We start from the raw sequence: 17,962 nt of genomic DNA on the forward strand, positions 1-17,962 counted from the left end.
CCTTCAATCCATTTAAAATGAATGCAAGTTGTTGTTTGCAAGTCAATATTTTAATGACATCCAACCGAATGTAATGAGAGTTTGTTTACGTACAAACAAGCTGCATTTTGAGTGGGTGAGGATATATTAGAGGGGTAAATTGAAACTGTGTGGGGAAGATGTAAAACAGGACAAATTAAAAACGATGGGTTAAATAGATATAAATATGGGAGCAAAATAAATTGTTTATTAGCTGAATAGAGGAAAGGGAATCATAAAGCTTTTCTGTTTGAAATTAACTTAACTGATTCAACTCACTGTATTTATTCATTCAATTACATTTTCGACTCACCAAACAGCCTATTTGTTGCAACTAAACATTATAACATTAAAGTTAACATTGTACAGGTGTTCATAACTGTGTCGTCCCTCTTTAAACACGGGGAAACTCCGCTCACTCGGGCTGCTCTGTAAAAACATCGAACCAACCCTCTGGTTCCTCCTGCGTGACGCACGGAGCCAGCCAGTCCGCTCGGTTTAGCTCAGCTCGGCTCGGAACCGTCCAGAGCAACATGCAGGATGGCGAGTGTGGAGACAGCCGCCGAACACGAGCGTATCCTGCGGGAGATCGAGAGCACAGACACCAACTGTATTGGGCCGACCCTCCGGTAAGTAAGTCCCCGGCGGCGGCGGGTGTCCTGGTTAACCCCCATGGAAGCAGCTGAACCCACGGCGTCACCCAGCCGAGGGAGCGCGGCTAGCTGTGACTAGCGCCGAGTTAGCAACTCCTAGACTCCGGGAGCTTGCTCAAAACTTTAACGCTCATGTGTCCATTATCGGACAGCTAGCCGGCTAACTTTAGCAAACATAAAAGCCAGCTAATTTATACAGTGAACACTGTGCAGGTGTCTAAACATGTACAGTGAGTCCTAACTGTCTGGGATTTTTAACCCAGCACTGTCCTTTTTATAGCTTTGTCGCCAAAGTTTGTCAACTTTATCCAGAGGCATTTCAGCAACTTAGGCTAACGTTAGCTAATCTAGCTAACTAATTTATATTCTGCTCACTGGTGTCAGAGCTTACAATGGGAGTCGATGTTGTTTCTGGTAGCTAAGCGCTTTCTGTTGACAAGGTGGCTGTTGTGTTTGTCACTGAAGTCGGTCAACTTATTTGGAGCAGTTTTGGTGGCTAGTTATTGTCAGTTAGCCTGCTAGGTGGCTAGCAACAGCCAAGATATATCAAGGAGTGTCAAGTGCAGCAGCTCTGCCTGTGCACACAATGAATGAGTCCTTTAGTTCAAATACTCCTGGGGTGATTTGGGGTGATAACACCGCAATATACACCACACAGCAAGCCACTGGTTGATGTTTGAATGCGTGTGAGTGTTTAGACTGTTGCTCAATAATTTAGTGGAAAATGCACTTTCAGACTGAATGACTTTTCTGTTAATTTTGGTGCGTGTGCCAGGCTACATGATTTCACATCCCATTAGTGGGGAGGGTATGTTCTTGTTGCAGCATTACTTCAGCTGTGTTTGGACCTGAAATGGGTCACAGCCCTTGTTTTTTTCTGCTCAGCTTTCATGTGAAGAGCAATGCTAAATGTGCCAGACACCCAAAATACAAGGAGAACACAGTCTGGTTTGCAGTTTGGTTTGTGTACTTATAAGCAGCGCCTGCATGTCGTTTAAAAATTACCTTGATTGGTGCTAATTTTATCCTATTTTCTTCCTCTCCGAAAAAAACGTGTCCTTGGCCAGCGGTCTTTGAACTGATTGTCCAAAGAGGAAATAGGTAGTGAATATACAGGGAAATGCAACAGAGGAACTGGGCTATTGAAGGCTTGTCAAAGGTGTGTGTGTGTGTGTGTGTGTGCGCGTGCTCGCCTTTGCAAGTGTGTTTTCTTCTTGTCCCTCTGTGTTTATAATTTTCTCCTAATAGTAGTATTAAGCTCGTTATTTAGGCCAATTACTGTGCCTGATGGGATGTTAGCAAACCCAGAGATGTGTGTGTGTGTGTGTGTGTGTGTGTGTTTACTGGCCCTCTCAAGATGCAGTTGCCACATGAGTTGACAACTTTGTTTGACACCTCTGGCTGACACATTCTCCTCTGAGTGTGTTTGTCAGTGGCATGGTGAGCGACTCAGGCAGACAGCAAGAATATAATTTCTCTGTCTATACACACCACTGTGTGATGTTTCATGTCTTCCAGCTTCCTGTTTCTGTCAGACTGATTCTTTGTATTAGCACTTCAACCGGTGCACAGTCACACACTTAAAATATAATAGCACAGTCTATGTTTGCAACAAATTTTTGGATTGCCTGTGTCCGCATTTAGATGAAAGACACTGCCTATAAATAGTTTCCTTTTTTGTCGAATCTTACCAGAGAAATTCAAGCAGCTGTAACATGTTCTACATAGATAAAAATGTTTGGGGGACTAGAAATTGCTCTGCTGGCTGCCCTTTCCTTTTGTTTGTCAGTGTGTGAAGCCAATAGCCAACGATAGGAAACAACAAAACAATAAATAACTTCTGTTGTCTTAAATAGTAGCTGGGTATTATGAATTACTAGGGTGTAAGTCATATCGGCAGGAGGTAACCTCTCATCAGTTTTTCCTGTTTCAGAAATCGTTTTTGTTGGGCTGTAACAGTTTATTTTCACTGTTGATTGATTGGGAAAAAAATTCTCATGAAATAATTAATCATCAAAATGAAGGAAATATCACTTAATCTCTGGAGAAAAAAAATTCTGAGCATTTACGTAGCTGCAATCAGCAAATGTTATGGATCTTTACTCGAATGCCTGAAATAAGAAAATGGACTTATTTGGATTATTTTAACTTAAATGGATTTATTCAGCATTACTACACTGCTGTAGGTGGAAGTTGACTGAGGTGTGTAAGATGTTTTACTTTAGAGCAGAAATGTTTAGTCAATTAATCGATTAGTTGATGTACAGAAAATTAATTGGTAACAATTTTGATAATTGATTAATTGTTTATGTCATTTTTTAAAAGCAATTCTCTGGTTCCAGCCCCCCTAATGTGAATATTTGCTGGTCTTCTTTGATAGTAAATTGAATATCTTTTGGTTTTGGCCTGTTGTAAAAAAACAAAACAAAAAACAAACAAATTTGAAGACCTTTTATACACCTAACTATTAATCAAGAAAATTATTTTTAGTTGCAGCCCTATTTTTGTTTATGCTACACTTCTTAAACATTTGTTTGTTGAAGTTTACTGAAATCTTTTTTTAAGGATAATTTACATTTACCTTATTTTGTCCTCCGATTGAGCAACAATGTTTCTTTGTAGAGGACATGCTTTCTGATATAAGAGTACGTTTACAACTGCGACCATTTTGCATAGTTTTGCATATTTAGCCATATTTTCAAGCATAAGGATTCTAATGTTCGTCCTCCTCCAAACCGTCCTCAATAGTAACTTTCCCAGGACCAAGACTCTTTAAACAGCCAGGAAAAACAGGTTGGCAGTGAGAGTTGGCAGTGTGTGTGTGTGTGTGTGTGTGTGTGTGTGTGTGTGTGTGTGTGTGTGTGCTCTCCTGCAGCAGCAGTGTGCAGGTCGAGGCTGGCTGCAGCATTCCTCCCTGACAGAATAGATCTGACATGAGCAGGACTGGTCAGCCAACTCCCTCAGGTTACAAACATTCACCTAAAGACAGGAAAGGCCTGGGTCTGTCTACGTGTTGCTCTATATGGAATTGTTAAATATTGTTATACTGTATTTGTGTACCACTATGTATTGCCAGGAGAATACTAATCAGTCAGTGAAGTCCCTCAGGTTAAGCCTAAAAGACATTTAAGAAATTGACTGTGAAGAGACGTGGTATAACATCTCACATGTAACAGCTGAGTTATACGTCTTCTGTCTAGCTGATCACGTCAGTTTCAGGAGTCGCATATTTTCCCAGACAAGCTTTCATTCATATATCAATAATGTAAGCGTATAAACTTAAACTAAGCGTGATAGTTTTGAATCATGACCTCCAGTATTTGGATCAAGTAGCTTGTGAAAAATAAGGTGTGTCAGATTAAGTAAGCTACACCTGTTCAATATGTCAGATACATATTTAATCAACATGTAAGTGAGTATCTGATTGGACTCGGCATCGTCAGATACCCAATATTAAAGACCTTGGATTGGGGCCATCCCTACTAATTAAATTAATACGTTATTCAAAAAATAAACAGAAGGGTTATCATCGCGCAGAAGAAAGCATGCATCTGCTCATGGACGAGAGGCTCGTGGTCGTGACAGCGCAGGATGTAAACATTACTGGTGTCCTCCTCTGCTGAGCTGTAACGTTAGCTAGCTCAGTGGTGCTAGGTGAGCTAGCGGTATCACTGTATCGCTGCACGCTTCCTTCTGTGCAGTGATGCGGTTGGCGGGTGTAGTTTAGAAAATAGTTCCTACGTGAAACTGCTCACATCAAGGCCTGTGGATTATCTTTAGTAACCAAGTCATGATTACTGGAAACACACATTGCTGTTAAGTTTTTCAAATAATAATTATTTTATTTTATTTTTTTTTTTTTTTTTTGGCGCTTTGGGCACCACAAGCCGAGTGCCGTATAGTCCCATTATATTCAAGAGAAGGCAGACATCTCTATGGCCAATATCTCCAAAACTTGGCAACTCAGACCAAAACACTCTAGATGGATTCAAATTGCACCACAGGTTAGAGGAAAAATATGTATTTTTGATTTTGGGGTGAACTGTCCCTTTTTAATTTATGACCGTATGTGTTGGCACCTTGTCTGTACCATTTAAACAACAACAACAACAATGTGTGATGTGCCTGTTAAGGCTAGAAAAATCAGACAGTTTGGTGCAGAGGTGTTTCTCAGAGTGCCTTGTTTTAGCAGGTGGGTCTAATTGCTGGTGTTTGACACTGTTCGCTGTCACTCTGCATGCTTTATTGGATGGTGTTGCTTCAGCTGATTAGTTCTTCTTACTTAGTTCATGGTACTTCCCGTCTTTGTTGTTAAATATACATCACCAGTCTGTTGCGTGTTCGATTTTTTGCAGCCTAGCAAGCCTAGCTTGGGACTGCATTTCCAAACAGATCTTTAAGTAGACAAAGTATGGCTACACCACTGATGCCTTGTTATCTTGATTATCCACAACAGTTCCTAACATTTAACACTGTTGAGACTTTAAGCTTGAAAGTCATTTGTTGTGGCCAAATCATGGTTATAGAGGCTTTAAAGTAGTGCTGAAAGCATTAGATGATTAATTCATTAGTTGGTTGAGAGAAAAGTGTGAACCGTTAACTGTTGGTCGGACAAACAACCATTTTATACAATACTTTTAGAGGTTACACGGTGAATGTCATAGTATCAAATTCAGATTTTCTTTTTCTTTAAAGCTCATGGTGCAGATCACTTCTAATTTTGTGTTAATAAATCCGACCTTTTTGGGCTTGTTTGCGAATGCTCGAATTTGAATTTTTTTCAGGGTTGCCCATGACAGTGAGGAAATCTTAACATTCACCTGCGACTGTTAATTTAATTTTGGAGCCATGTCAGCCTAAGTGCAGCATGGACAACAAAGCATAGAAATGACAAACCAGCAAACCAGCTGATGTGGCTGAGTGTCACACTTACTGTACATATACAAATGCAGAGACACACACATAGTCACACACAGTTACTGTGTGCGCATGCTGGATTTTTCTGCATCACTGTCAGGTCATATTGGTCTCAGATATAAGTTACATCATCACAAGAACAGTCACCCCCAAAAATAAGCAGTTTGGAGTCTGCGGGGTTATCTGCATTTGTTTACGCGTGTTTATTTAAAACAAGTATTTTCAAGTAATACCCAAAATATCAGGAAACAATAATCATTCAGAGACGATTTTTGTCTGGCCTGTTGTTCCTCTGTTTTCATCTTTCCCTCTAAGAGTTTCTCTCTGCTTCTTAACGGTCGATGAGGGAGTTCTTGTTCCAACCAACAGCAATTATCCTGAGAAGCACACTCACATTACAGTTCGCATAAAAACACACACAGTTTCAGGGCAGAAGCTGATGATCACTGGAAAGTTGTGATTATACAAACGAGTGATGAAAGAGTGACATCGTTAAGAAATTAGAAAGAGAGACACGTGAATCCGTGACAGAGCAGTTCAGTGTCTCTGCAAGAAGAAACAATTTGTCTGGAAGACAGCAGATTTAGCTGCAAAATGGCAAACAAGTGCAAGAAAACGCAGCAATCAATACAAAGACAAAATGTGTGGTTTTTCACAGCGCATATCCCTTTGTGTCAAAGATGCATGTAGCTTCTACAGATGTAACTTAACTTCAAATATCTGCTTTTCTTGGGTTCCTGTGTCTTTCTTTCCACTGTCCCCTCATATACCTTAACTTTAAATGCTGCTATATTGTTTTTGCTACATGTACCACATGTTCATTTGGACTACCAGACTATTTATTTATACATGTACTGCATCATTTGCACTCCAGTACTATGTACTGAATACTGCAATAACTCATCTGCTGCACTGTTAACTATTTCAGTCCATCATTTGGACTACTTAATCTTCATTGCACTACTGTTCTGCCCAGTCCAGTTCATTATTGTACATATCCATCAGTTTACTTCTGTTTATAGTAATGCCATCTGTATATAATGTCCATAGTACCACTTGTAAAATATTTTCATAATACTGCTCTATCCTGCATTTATACACATTCTGGTTAGACCTAAACTGCATTTCGTTGCCTTGTACTTGTACATGTGTAATGACAATAAAGTTGAATCTAATCTAAAATGTTGCTTATATACTGAAACTTTAATGGTTCCACTCTTTTAATTGTCAAACTGTGTAATTCGCTATGATCCCTCAAATCACTGTAGAAATATAAACGTGGCAAACTCAGACTCTAATAAATCATTTTTAGAATTAGTTGATTAATCGATTAGCCGATCGATAGAAAATTAATCAGCAACTATTTTGATACTTGATTAATAGTTTATCGTTTTTGTTAGCATTTGTGAAATAAAAATGCCAAACGTTAATTTTTCCAGCTTCGCAGTTTTGAGGACTTGCTGCTTTTTTGTCTCATGTGATAGTAAATTAAATATCTTTTGGGTTTTAACTGTCGGTTAGACAAAAGGAGCATCCTGAACAATTGATCGATTGATTAAGAATAATCTTCAGATTAATTGATAATTGTTAGTTGCAGCCCCAGTTTTATTAAGTTTGCACTGAGCGCTAGAGGTATTGTTTAATATATCGATTACTTTTTGACTAATTGTCTGTGTTTATAAAATGTTAGAAAACTCATGGAGTTTGTGCTGTTTTTGCCAGATACTGTAAGAATATCAAGGTTTTTTTTTTATCAGATGTTTCAATAAATTTGAACCCTGTGTGAGCAGTTCTCTGCCTGTTGCTGACAGATCGTGTTGCTTGTGTGTGTTGCTTCAGAAATGGCTGAATGTGTCACAACCCCTCATGCTTCCATATCTGTTTGTCTGTAGCTGAGCTCATACCAAGATGTGCTATATGTCATGTCGGCTAATCTAATCAAGTCAGCTCCAGTTATGCAGCTGCAAGCAAGGAGAACCCCTATCAATAACTTTAAAATGCTTCCTCTGTGTGTGTGTGTGTGTGTGTGTGTGTGTGTGTGTGTGTGTACTGAGCTCCACCCTGTGTTTAACAGTGTGCAGCTGGTGAGTTTCGTCAGATTTAGCCATTAATGATAGGGAACCTTTATGTGTGTGCTCATTATGTGGTTTTCTACTATATGGCCATGGAAAATGCTTATTTCTGATTGGTTGGCAGATGTTCATTTAAATTGTATGGAACAGCTCAGACACTCTGCTGGACAGTTAAACCACAGTTTAAATCAGTGCATAAGGTATATTAAACTGCAGGTAACCATAGCAACAATACTGATGCTTTGCCGTCGGTTAACTGGTGAGAGTGTGCTAACCATGAGTTAAACTGACTGTTTGTCTGTGTTTGTTTTCCTTGTGGCCACTGTATAAACATAATAATGCACTCTGAGGTGTTGATTTATCAGAAAATAATAGACTGGCTGAAGAAGAAAATCTGTACGTTGTTGTCGTCTTTACTCGAGGGCTCGGCATTGGACCGCAGTACTTTTTAGCCATCTTCTATGAATAGCAGACTGAAATATCTCAGGAACTATTGGATGGATTGCCATGAAATTTTGTACATACATTCAAGTGTCTTAGACGATGAATCCTACTGACTTTGGTGATCACCTGATATTTTCCTCTAGCGCCACCATGAAGTTGACATTTGTGTTTTTTTTAGTTGTCTCTACAACTATTGGATGGGCTGACATGGAATTTGGTACACACAGTCATGTAGGATGAATTGTAACATTTAGCATGTCCTGAGTAGTTCTGAAGGACTGTGTGTGTCCGTAGGGTTGCACTAGTGAGAGAAGGGAGGGAGTAACTTGCCACAAGCTTGTTATAGCCCACACACACACACACACACACCCCGCTGAGTCATCAGTCTGTACTTGGGAAGACACACAAACACACACACATTCATACACACTGGTGTGCTCATCTTAAGTGGGTTGAGATCCTATTTAGCCAGCTGTCAAGCCGCCTGTGGAAAACACACACACACACGGGCAGCTGTTTATAATAATATCATAACTGAGAGCAGCTTTTTTTTTTTTTTTTACTTCTTCGTGTCAGTGCTCCTTGATTTCAAACTTTTAGTGCCACAAATCCATCCAACCAGCCATATTTTCCTCCTTTTCCTCCTCTCCCGTGATCCTGTCATCCACTCCTCTAACACCTCCTCCTTCAAAGTCTGCATCACCTCCATACTTTTCATATTTCCATTGCTCTTTTCCCTTCTCCTTTCTATGCACTTACTGTATGTAGCTTTGCAGTGGAATGTGTTTTTGTGTTTTGCTGATTATTCAGTCCTCCTGACATCAAACACACACTCACAGACACTAAGAGAGGAGAACAATGAGAGAGAGAGATAAGTGGATATCTAGATATTTTATTCATAGTATTTTGTTGTGGACAACATAAAACACATGGCAAACACGTGTTGACCTAAAAGCTGGTGAAAACAACTTTGACAGAACTTGTCTTTAGGTGGTCGGCATCTAACTTTATTTTGTTTATTTTAATCTTGGACAATGCGCATTCATTAATTGTAAATATGCCAGATTTTGGCCAAATGGCTATTTTCATCTGCACTGACCCCTCATCACAGGTTATGGCCTTAGTGTGGTCATGGGTTGTGAGCAGTGAATTTTGCCTTCTTGAATTTGTCTAATTTTAAGGACATTTAGAGGCCTGAAGAGGTGAAAGTATCAAGTATTTCAATTAGCCTATTTGAAGGATATTTAAGCCCTTTTCAGGCGTGGAATACGTAGCATCGCTGGCTTCATCTATCTTTTTAAATTGATTACATTCTGGTGATCCCTCTGATTTACGTGTCTGGCGCGAACCACAGATTTATTTACCCGATCCCATTTGAGTGAAACATCCAACTTTTGTGCATCACTGGACCCATACTGTAGTTAGAAACAGACAAGTACAAAGGAGCAAAGAAGCCAAGCATGCTCCTCTCCTCTCGGTGGCCAACAGTACCAGGCACTGCTAACACACATGCTAATCTCAACAGTAGTCCACACTGTCAGGAAACCAGCTATTGTTTGGAGATTTTACAGGAGAATGAAGTAATCTTTTTTTTTTTTTTTTTTCCATTTACCAACCTCTATTATTCACCAAAAAGCAACACAACATACACAACATGTCGTTGGTACTGCTTATGATACCATTGTATGACAGTAATTATGATCCAAATATTGAGGAAACTAATCTGGATTATCATTTGAGCCATGATAATGATCTGCTAAACAGCTGACACATTGATGATGTCATCAGGGATATGACTCTCTCTCTCTCTCATGTCATTCGCAGAAATTGATCCAAGCATGCTCTCTCATCTTTTCTCATTTGTTCATACATCTTGATTCATTCACTTTTTTATAATATCATGTCTATGTTTGATTTTTTTTTCAGCCAGTGACTTTACGAGGCTCAGTGTTTGTTGAGGGTAGTGGTTGGGCAGACTATGAACCTCGGCGAACGTGCTCACACATGCAAACATTCTTGTAGTTCATTATATACATTTTAGATGTATGGTTGTTTCTATGAAGGTCTTTGTTTGATGTCAGCACACACTGAGTTGGCTCTGTGTTGTGTGTGTGTGTGTGTTTCATGTTCTTATATCGGTGGGGACACTAACCCACGGGGACCTGTGTCACCTCAAAAAGCAGTCTCTACCCCTGGGGACAAAAATTGAGGTCCCTACGGGTAGAGACTGCTTTTTGATGGTTAAGACTTGGTTTTAGGGTACAGGTTACAGTTAGGTTAGGGTAAGGGTTAAGGTTAAGCACTTAGTTGTGATGGTTAAGGTTAGTGGCTAGGGAAAGCATTATGTCAATGACTTCCCCATGGGGATAGTGAAACCAACTTGTGTGTGTGTGTGTTTGTGAAGAAAGCACAATGTGGCGTCAGACCTGCTCTCTATTGTACAAGTCGGGCATTTCCTGTTCAACAGGAGGAAGGTTGGGGGATTCAAGCCATACACAGGTTTGTGTGTGTGCTGTTTTTGGGAGGGAAAGAACACAGGAAGAACTCTAATCACTATTACAGAAAAGGCTTGTACACAAAATACTCAAATACAAATACCTTTTCTGTGAGACCAGTTTAATATATTGTTTGAAAGGAGACATATTTTGTTTAAACTTCTTGACCATCAGACAGACATCCAACATACATAAACAGTTTTTTATCCACATTTTATCTACGGAGACATATTTGACTTTGTGATGATGCGGTTTGTTTCTTAGTGTTTCAAAAACACAGACCCGTCCTTTTTCTTAGTGTCCTATAGCGCTGTGGGTTATACGTGTTAGAGAGTTGAACTGTAAGCACCTGCAGCTCTTATGCACCCAGTCAGTTCCATTGTGTAAAACTGATTCACTGACAAATAAAATAAAATATGTTCAACTTCTAACTTGAGTTAACCTAACCAATCAAAGCTTGTTTACTCCCAGAGTCGCTCACAACTAAGGCTGGATGATATCCAGAATTTAACAAATGTACGACATTGTGAATCTCTTACCAATCTCAATCTCTCTCTGTTAAATTACCGACCTGATACTTAATTTATGTTCTGACCTGTTTTTATAGTGTTTTATAGTGTATCATATTGTTTGCTAGTACTTTCTCCTGTGTGCACTGACGTAAAGGCGAGCTGCTGTAACAAAGAGTTTCCCTACGGGGATCAATAAAGTATTTCTGATTCTGATTCTCTCATCAAAGTTTTCAATTATTAAGTATTCTGAATCCCTTGTAATTAAACTGAAATGGCTACTACAATAACCGGTGGCATCCAGCCACACAATAAACCAACCAGTTAGCTGTTGTTAATCCAGACAAACATATCAAAAGTAAGCCAGCATGAGAAAGGAACGGCCATGTACTGATGTAATCATTTTTGCTACATTCATTGTTATTGATAAATGTGGCAATAAAACATGATATAGATTTTAGAGCTGCAATGATTAATCAGTTAGTTTATTAGTCGATCAACAGAAAATTAATCTGCAACTGTTTTGATAATTGAATAATAGTTTTGCCAAAACATTTGCTGGTTGGGAAAATGTCGCTGTGGGAAATTATGTGTGTTTCTCACTAGTATCTGACATTTTATAGATTAATTGATTGAGAAAATAAGTTTAAGTCAGATTAATCGATAATGACATAATTGTTAGTTGCAGCCGTAATAGATATTAGATCACACCATGTTTTTTTTAAACTCTGCTTTTAGTCAGGTGAAAGCAGCACTTTGGTGGATTGCCTATAGGCAGGAAACATCCAGGATGAAGCCTCTCACTCGGAGTGTTGTTTTGGTTTCCTAATGGCTGCTGAAAGCCTGCCGGGGGTGGGGGGGGGTGATGATGATTAACTGTCTCCTAAAACACCTTAGAAAATGAAACCAAAAATGTTGTCAATTAATTAATCGATTAATCATTTGGTCTGTAAAATGTCAGAAATGGCCAGAAATGGCAATTCTCCTGTGTGCACTGACGTAAAGGCAAGCTACTGTAACAAAGAGTTTCCCTACGGGGATCAATAAAGTATTTCTGATTCTGAATTTCCAACAGCCCAAAGTGACACCTTTTTTTAAATCGTTAGTTTTATTCACCAACAGTCCCAAACCCAAAGTTTACACTGATATCAAATAAAGAAAAGCAGCAAATCTTCCCAAATGAGAAGCTGCAACCATAGAAGTTTTAGCATTTTTAGCTTGAAAAATGTCCCAAACAATTATCAGAATAGTTGCGGATTCATTTTCTGTTGGCCGACAGCTCGTTAAAGTGTATTAAATATTTGCATTAAAAAAACCAAACGTTTTTACAAAATGGTAAAGTACGTTGATTTCTTGGATACTAACTGCAAAAACTATACTATGGCACACACTGTGTACAGTTATGTAGCATTGTTTTATTATTATTATTATTATTATTATTATTATTATTATTATTATTATTATTATGTTGTATGGAATTGGGACACAGCATTCCCCTTATTGTTGACATGCCCTTAAGCAAGGCATTGAACTGGAAGCTAACCTAGTGGAGTCTCAAAATAACAACAGGCTGTGGTTGGTTGCTTTGGTCCTAGCTGTGAATGTATGGAAATGTGAGGCAGGGCGTTGCTGAAGAGCATTGCAGTAATGCCCCCTGTTGGATGTATTTTGTAGATGCACCCATTCCACAACTTGATGCCCGACCCCATCTCTGTCTCCCTTTCTTCCTTGTTCCTCCTTTTGTCTTTCACTTGCAGAGCGTTTAATTAGTAGCTAAACAATGTACAGCATCAGTGAAGAAGCAATAAACTACTCCTCAGGTTAGCAACCTCTTTTCTTTGACTTCCTCTTCATTCTTTCTCCTCTCTCCTTCCTGTGTCTCCAGGATCTGGGAGTTAATTCGTTTTTCAGTAATTACTTTGTCTTGTAATGCAAAGAAATAAGTGGAGAAAAGTGGATTTTAATGTTTCAGTTGATGCCACATTGAAATCTATACGCCATGTAGAAGTGGAGTAATATTTCTCGAAATCTAGTGAAGCATTATTGTTGTGTTTTAAAATATTGTTAAGGCCAGGAAAGCAAATATTTGTAAGTTGAGCTGTATTTTGTTCTGTTCACTTGTCTTAATCAAAAAAACTCTGACACGACTGCAGACTGTACAAAACTCAGCTGCTAGGCTGTTAACCAGGACCAAGAAGTATGACCACATAACACCTGTTTTAGCCTCTTTACATCGGCTCCCTGTTGGTTTTAGGATTGATTTTAAGATCTTGTTGATTACTTTTAAGGCTCTTCATGGCCTGGCCCCAGATTATATTTTAGACCTTGTAATCCCTTATGAACCTTCACGTAGTTTGAGATCTTCGGGCAGGGGTCTCCTGTCTGTTCCTGAGGCCAGGATGAAAACTAAGGGGGACAGAGCTTTTGCTATCAGCGCACCGAGGCTCTGGAACAACTTGCCCGAAGAAATTAGGTTGTCTGAGTCGGTGTCTTCGTTTAAATCTCGTCTCAAAACACATTTTTATCTGAAAGCATATCCTGATTTTACGTGAACTGGCTGTTTATTTTACTGTTTATTTTATTGCTTTTCTGTATTTCATGTGTTTTATTTCTTTATATTTCGTCATTCACTGTGTTATTTTATTTTTCTTGTTGTGAAGCACTTTGTACTTTGTTTTGATAAGTGCTCTATAAATAAAGTTTTATTATTATTATTATTATTATATTTTATCATTGTTTGAGATCAAAAGATTCAGGGGGGAAAAGCTGCTAGCCCCAAACTTTCAATAGTTGTAAAGTGGAGGTGTCCAAAAAAAGTTAACAAAAAAGGAAAAACTCTGGGTTTTGGGGGTAAAATAAGAATTTCAAAAGTGATCTGAGACTTCGGAGGATTTAAAAAGAATGTAAATGTCTTACCCGTGGTCTTTTCTTTCTTTTTCTCCAGGTCGGTGTACGATGGTCAGGAACATGGCCTCTTCATGGAGAAGCTTGACGTGCGGATCAGGAACCACGACAGAGAGATCGAGAAGCTGTGTAACCATCACTTCCAGGGGTTCGTCGACTCCATCACAGAGCTGCTCAAAGTACGAGGAGAGGCGCAGAAACTGAAGGTAAGGAGGGATGGGGAGGAAGGGGAGTACTCAGTAACAAAGTTGAGCAGAGACTGATTAATGGACGTAAAGATGGAGCAATGTTCAAGATTAAGAGAATTATGGAGAGATAGAGGTTTTGAGCTCAATGTTTAAGGACACATAGAAACATAAGGTAAAAAATAGACTACTTTAATTCTTTCTCTCATTTGTTTGTTGTTTTTCTCTCTCAGAGTCAGGTGACTGAGACCAACAGGCGTCTTCAGGATGATGGCAAAGAGGTAAGTTGACAGGTTCACAAATATCAATACTGACCAATCAGGACTTGTTTCTGGAGACTAATTCACTAATGCCGCTTTCTTCACCTCCTCTTTCTCCTCTCGTCAGCTCATCGGCTCTATGGAGGAGCTGCAAAAGTGTCGAATGCAACAGAGAAACATCGCTACCACCATAGACAAACTGACGCACTGCCTGCCAGGTAACACAAACTACATACAGTATGAGCATGAGATGCACAGTGTGGAATACTTTTAGGCTCATATTTGACTCCTTACTTTGTGTTTTAAGGTAGATCTATTTTCACAGCAGCTCTGCTCATATATACGTGAACATAGAGAACAAAAAAGCAGTCCTACAAGATCGTCCCTGTCCTTAATTCAAATGAACGGTCTTTTGCTTCATCTCACTTTGCTTTCCCCAGTCTTGGAGATGTACAGCAGACTTCAAGAGCAGATGAGGGCCAAAAGGTATGTTACTGATTCTGTTTTTCAGCTTACATCTCACCTAAATTAAAACTCTCTTAGTTTGAGTACTAAAATCTTGGGTATGAAATTTTCTGCAGATAAAGGTTTCTAAATTTTCATAAAAAAAAAAAATGTCTACATCAAACACAAAGTGGTTTGCTGCATTTTTCATACGAACTCAAATATGGATACAGGAGCCCTGGAGGGTCAGTTTTTGGGGTCGGATTTGTAGTCAATCATGCAGAAGGCGAAGGAGGGGTCCTTGGGGTGCTGACCCTTGGCTATGAAAACTGGCTCTGTGGGGCGTTGAAGAGCCGGAGCATTGGCTCTGGACCCACGCTCCTGGATAGGAAGTGGACTCTCTTTCTTCAGAGTTATTCAGAGTTGGAAAGCATTGCTGGGTCTGGTTTAAGACATGATGAGCAGATGGTGGAAAACATGAAAGACAGATGGAAAATTCTCTGCTCACATGTTTATCTTCTCCAGTGAAACATTAAGAATTCTCCTCTTAGTAACAGGAAGCAGCAGGCTTAATGGGAAACGTAGTTCTGTTTGGGAGAAACCAAAAGTTGTCTTAACTGTGATCTTGTGTGTTTAAGGTTATCATCATGAGATAACACAGATGCCTGATGAATATACTGATGTTTAAACATGCTTTCCATACTGCGGCTCCTTTTAATATGCATTTGGATATTAATTGCATTAGTAAATGGTGCACTTTGACCATTTTGACTACTGTTTTTTAACTGGCTGCCACTAGATGGAGCAAGAGCATTTGGAATAGGGACACAAATTGCTTCACTCTGTGTCTTTTCTCCCCTCCCTGCGCTTGGCCTGACCTGTAGACAGGAGTCTGGTTGGTCATAAATTTGTCGTTTGTTTGTGTGTTTTTCTACTTCTCTCTGTCCTGCGGCTGCCGGGCTCGCAGAGAGCAGGGAGAGGTCAGCCAACAACGACGGCTCCTAGAGAGGGAAAGTGTGTGTGAGGGTTGCAGTGGAGTGAAGTATTTGGGGGATATTGTATTGCCAAAGATCCCTGAGGTGTATCTGAATGTATTTATTTCTGTGTGTGCGCTTGTGTTTATCTTTGTGTGTTTCTGCTTGCTTTTAGTCATGCCTCTGACAGACAAGACAGTGTTTTATTCCTTTGTGTTTGTTAGTTTTGCAAGTGTTTCCTCCCTTAACCAGAAACTTAACAGATTGAATTGGCATCTGCACAGTCCTACAAAGCTACATTAGCTGTGTAAGGGCAGGACAGCTGGCAGTAAACTCCCAAAAAAAATCAAAGTTTAATCTGAACCTGAAGTTTAAATTAAGTTCATAAGAAATCAATTTACTGTATGATTGAATAAATAAATTAAGTGGACCTTTTCAAATGCTTTGTATTTGTGTGTGTGTGCGTGTGTTAGGTACTACCCGGCGCTGCGGACGTTGGAGCAGCTGGAACATACGTGTCTTCCCAGTGCGGGTCAGTACCGGTTCTGCTCCATTATGGCAGAAAACATCCCCAAACTGAGGACACAGATCCGGGACACGGCCATGACACAGCTGAGAGACTTCCTGGAGAGCATCCGGAAACACTCTGACAAGATAGGAGAGACCGCCATCAAACAGGTACACAGACACACATTAATATACGCACACTTTCAGCTGATAGATAGTTTAGAGTACTCCACTGAATTGCACTTCTCTAACATTTTCGGACTCACGATGGACAGAAAAACAACAAAAAGCCCCCAAAAGGTATCAAAACCCAAGCAGAAGAACCAGAGATACTGTCTTTTTTTTATTCCCTGCAGTCTTCTTCCTTGTCAAAACCTGGTGCCTACATTACCCACAATGCAACTCGACCGTTCGAGATTTGGGTGCGGCTAATGTAGCCTCGATCCTCTAGCCTCAAACTGAGATGAGGAGCGGGCCACAGAGGTCTTTCTAACTCCACACCCCCAGATTTTTTACATTTTCAAACTAGTCTTCAGCCCTAACCGGCGCTGACTCAAGTGACGTCACTTGAGACAGTTTATCAGACTTTGGGCAGCTCCCTCTGGCGCCACAAAAAAAGCTTTACACAACTTTTTTCACATATGCAGGATCTGTAAAATTGGTGGCGTTCCCCTTTAATCAACAAAGTCTGAAGGAATTGATGACAGAACTTTGTCACACAACATGTGGTCTTTAAGTTTTTGTAATATTGTCTAGTGTTAATACATCAACCAGAGACCTACCAGTTGAGTAGGTTTGGTACATATTCTTAATAGAACAAGGTGGATACAAGAAGAAGAATTATTCTATGGACAAATACCATCCAAACTGTTTCCAGTAATCCTGAGGTAATCACTTTCGGTATTCTTGCCAGATATATCTTTTTCCACAATCATTGCACATGGGATACGTTTGCCTTCAGGGCTGTCTGGCAGAAAAGCTTTCTGCCTTTCTTTTTTCCTAAACCTAATCAAGTAGTTTTGGTGCCTAAACCTAACCAAGTAGTAAGACTTTGTGGCAGAAAGCCCTGAGGGCAAATATCTCCCATTTGCGGTAACCACATCCCATCACACTTTTTATTAAAAAATTAAATTAATGCAGAAATCCAGAACACGTTGCCTACACTCAAATTGTGTTTGTGCTTGTCATCAGAACTGTCAGCTCTGCCTTATTCATGACCTGCTGCACAAAAATAAGTACATACAAAGCTGTACTATAAACTGTGACACATTTGGACAGGATAGGAGCGACTTAGAAAGACAAGCGCACGTAAACACACACACACACCCTTTCCTTTTAAAGATCCTGTGGTGTAAAACAAACACACACACACACACACACACACCACCCACCAACAAGCATGGCTGAAAATCATCTACCCTTTCTTTACAACACTTGCAACTCGAGCTATGAGCTGCTAAAAGCTGATGATGCTATGAGCTTGAGCCCAGGGACGCAGTCATCTTTACTCAGCCAGTTACACAGCTGTGATGGTGTACCACTGATACAGCACTATTGCTGCAGATACCAATCAGTACATA

At 39.7% G+C, this 17,962-nt stretch overlaps 1 protein-coding gene across 5 annotated transcripts in view; it reads left to right on the forward strand.

Annotated features, from left to right (window-relative positions):
- The first annotated feature begins 435 nt into the window (after positions 1-435).
- The window catches only part of exoc6b (exocyst complex component 6B), a 108,389-nt gene continuing 90,862 nt past the window's right edge, over positions 436-17,962 (forward strand). For 2 of the 5 annotated variants that reach the window (XM_044182905.1, XM_044182906.1), the window contains exons 1-6: positions 439-647; positions 14,053-14,218; positions 14,431-14,478; positions 14,585-14,675; positions 14,898-14,943; positions 16,349-16,553. In XM_044182905.1, the coding sequence (XP_044038840.1) occupies positions 559-647; positions 14,053-14,218; positions 14,431-14,478; positions 14,585-14,675; positions 14,898-14,943; positions 16,349-16,553 (645 nt within the window). In that variant the 5' untranslated portion in view covers positions 439-558. Of the gene's footprint in view, positions 648-14,052; positions 14,219-14,430; positions 14,479-14,584; positions 14,676-14,897; positions 14,944-16,348; positions 16,554-17,962 lie in introns of all 5 variants that reach the window. The other 3 variants (XM_044182907.1, XM_044182908.1, XM_044182909.1) reach the window with 2 other exon arrangements.

This window comes from Siniperca chuatsi, linkage group LG22, assembly GCF_020085105.1.
Source record: "Siniperca chuatsi isolate FFG_IHB_CAS linkage group LG22, ASM2008510v1, whole genome shotgun sequence".
NCBI lineage: Eukaryota > Metazoa > Chordata > Actinopteri > Centrarchiformes > Sinipercidae > Siniperca > Siniperca chuatsi.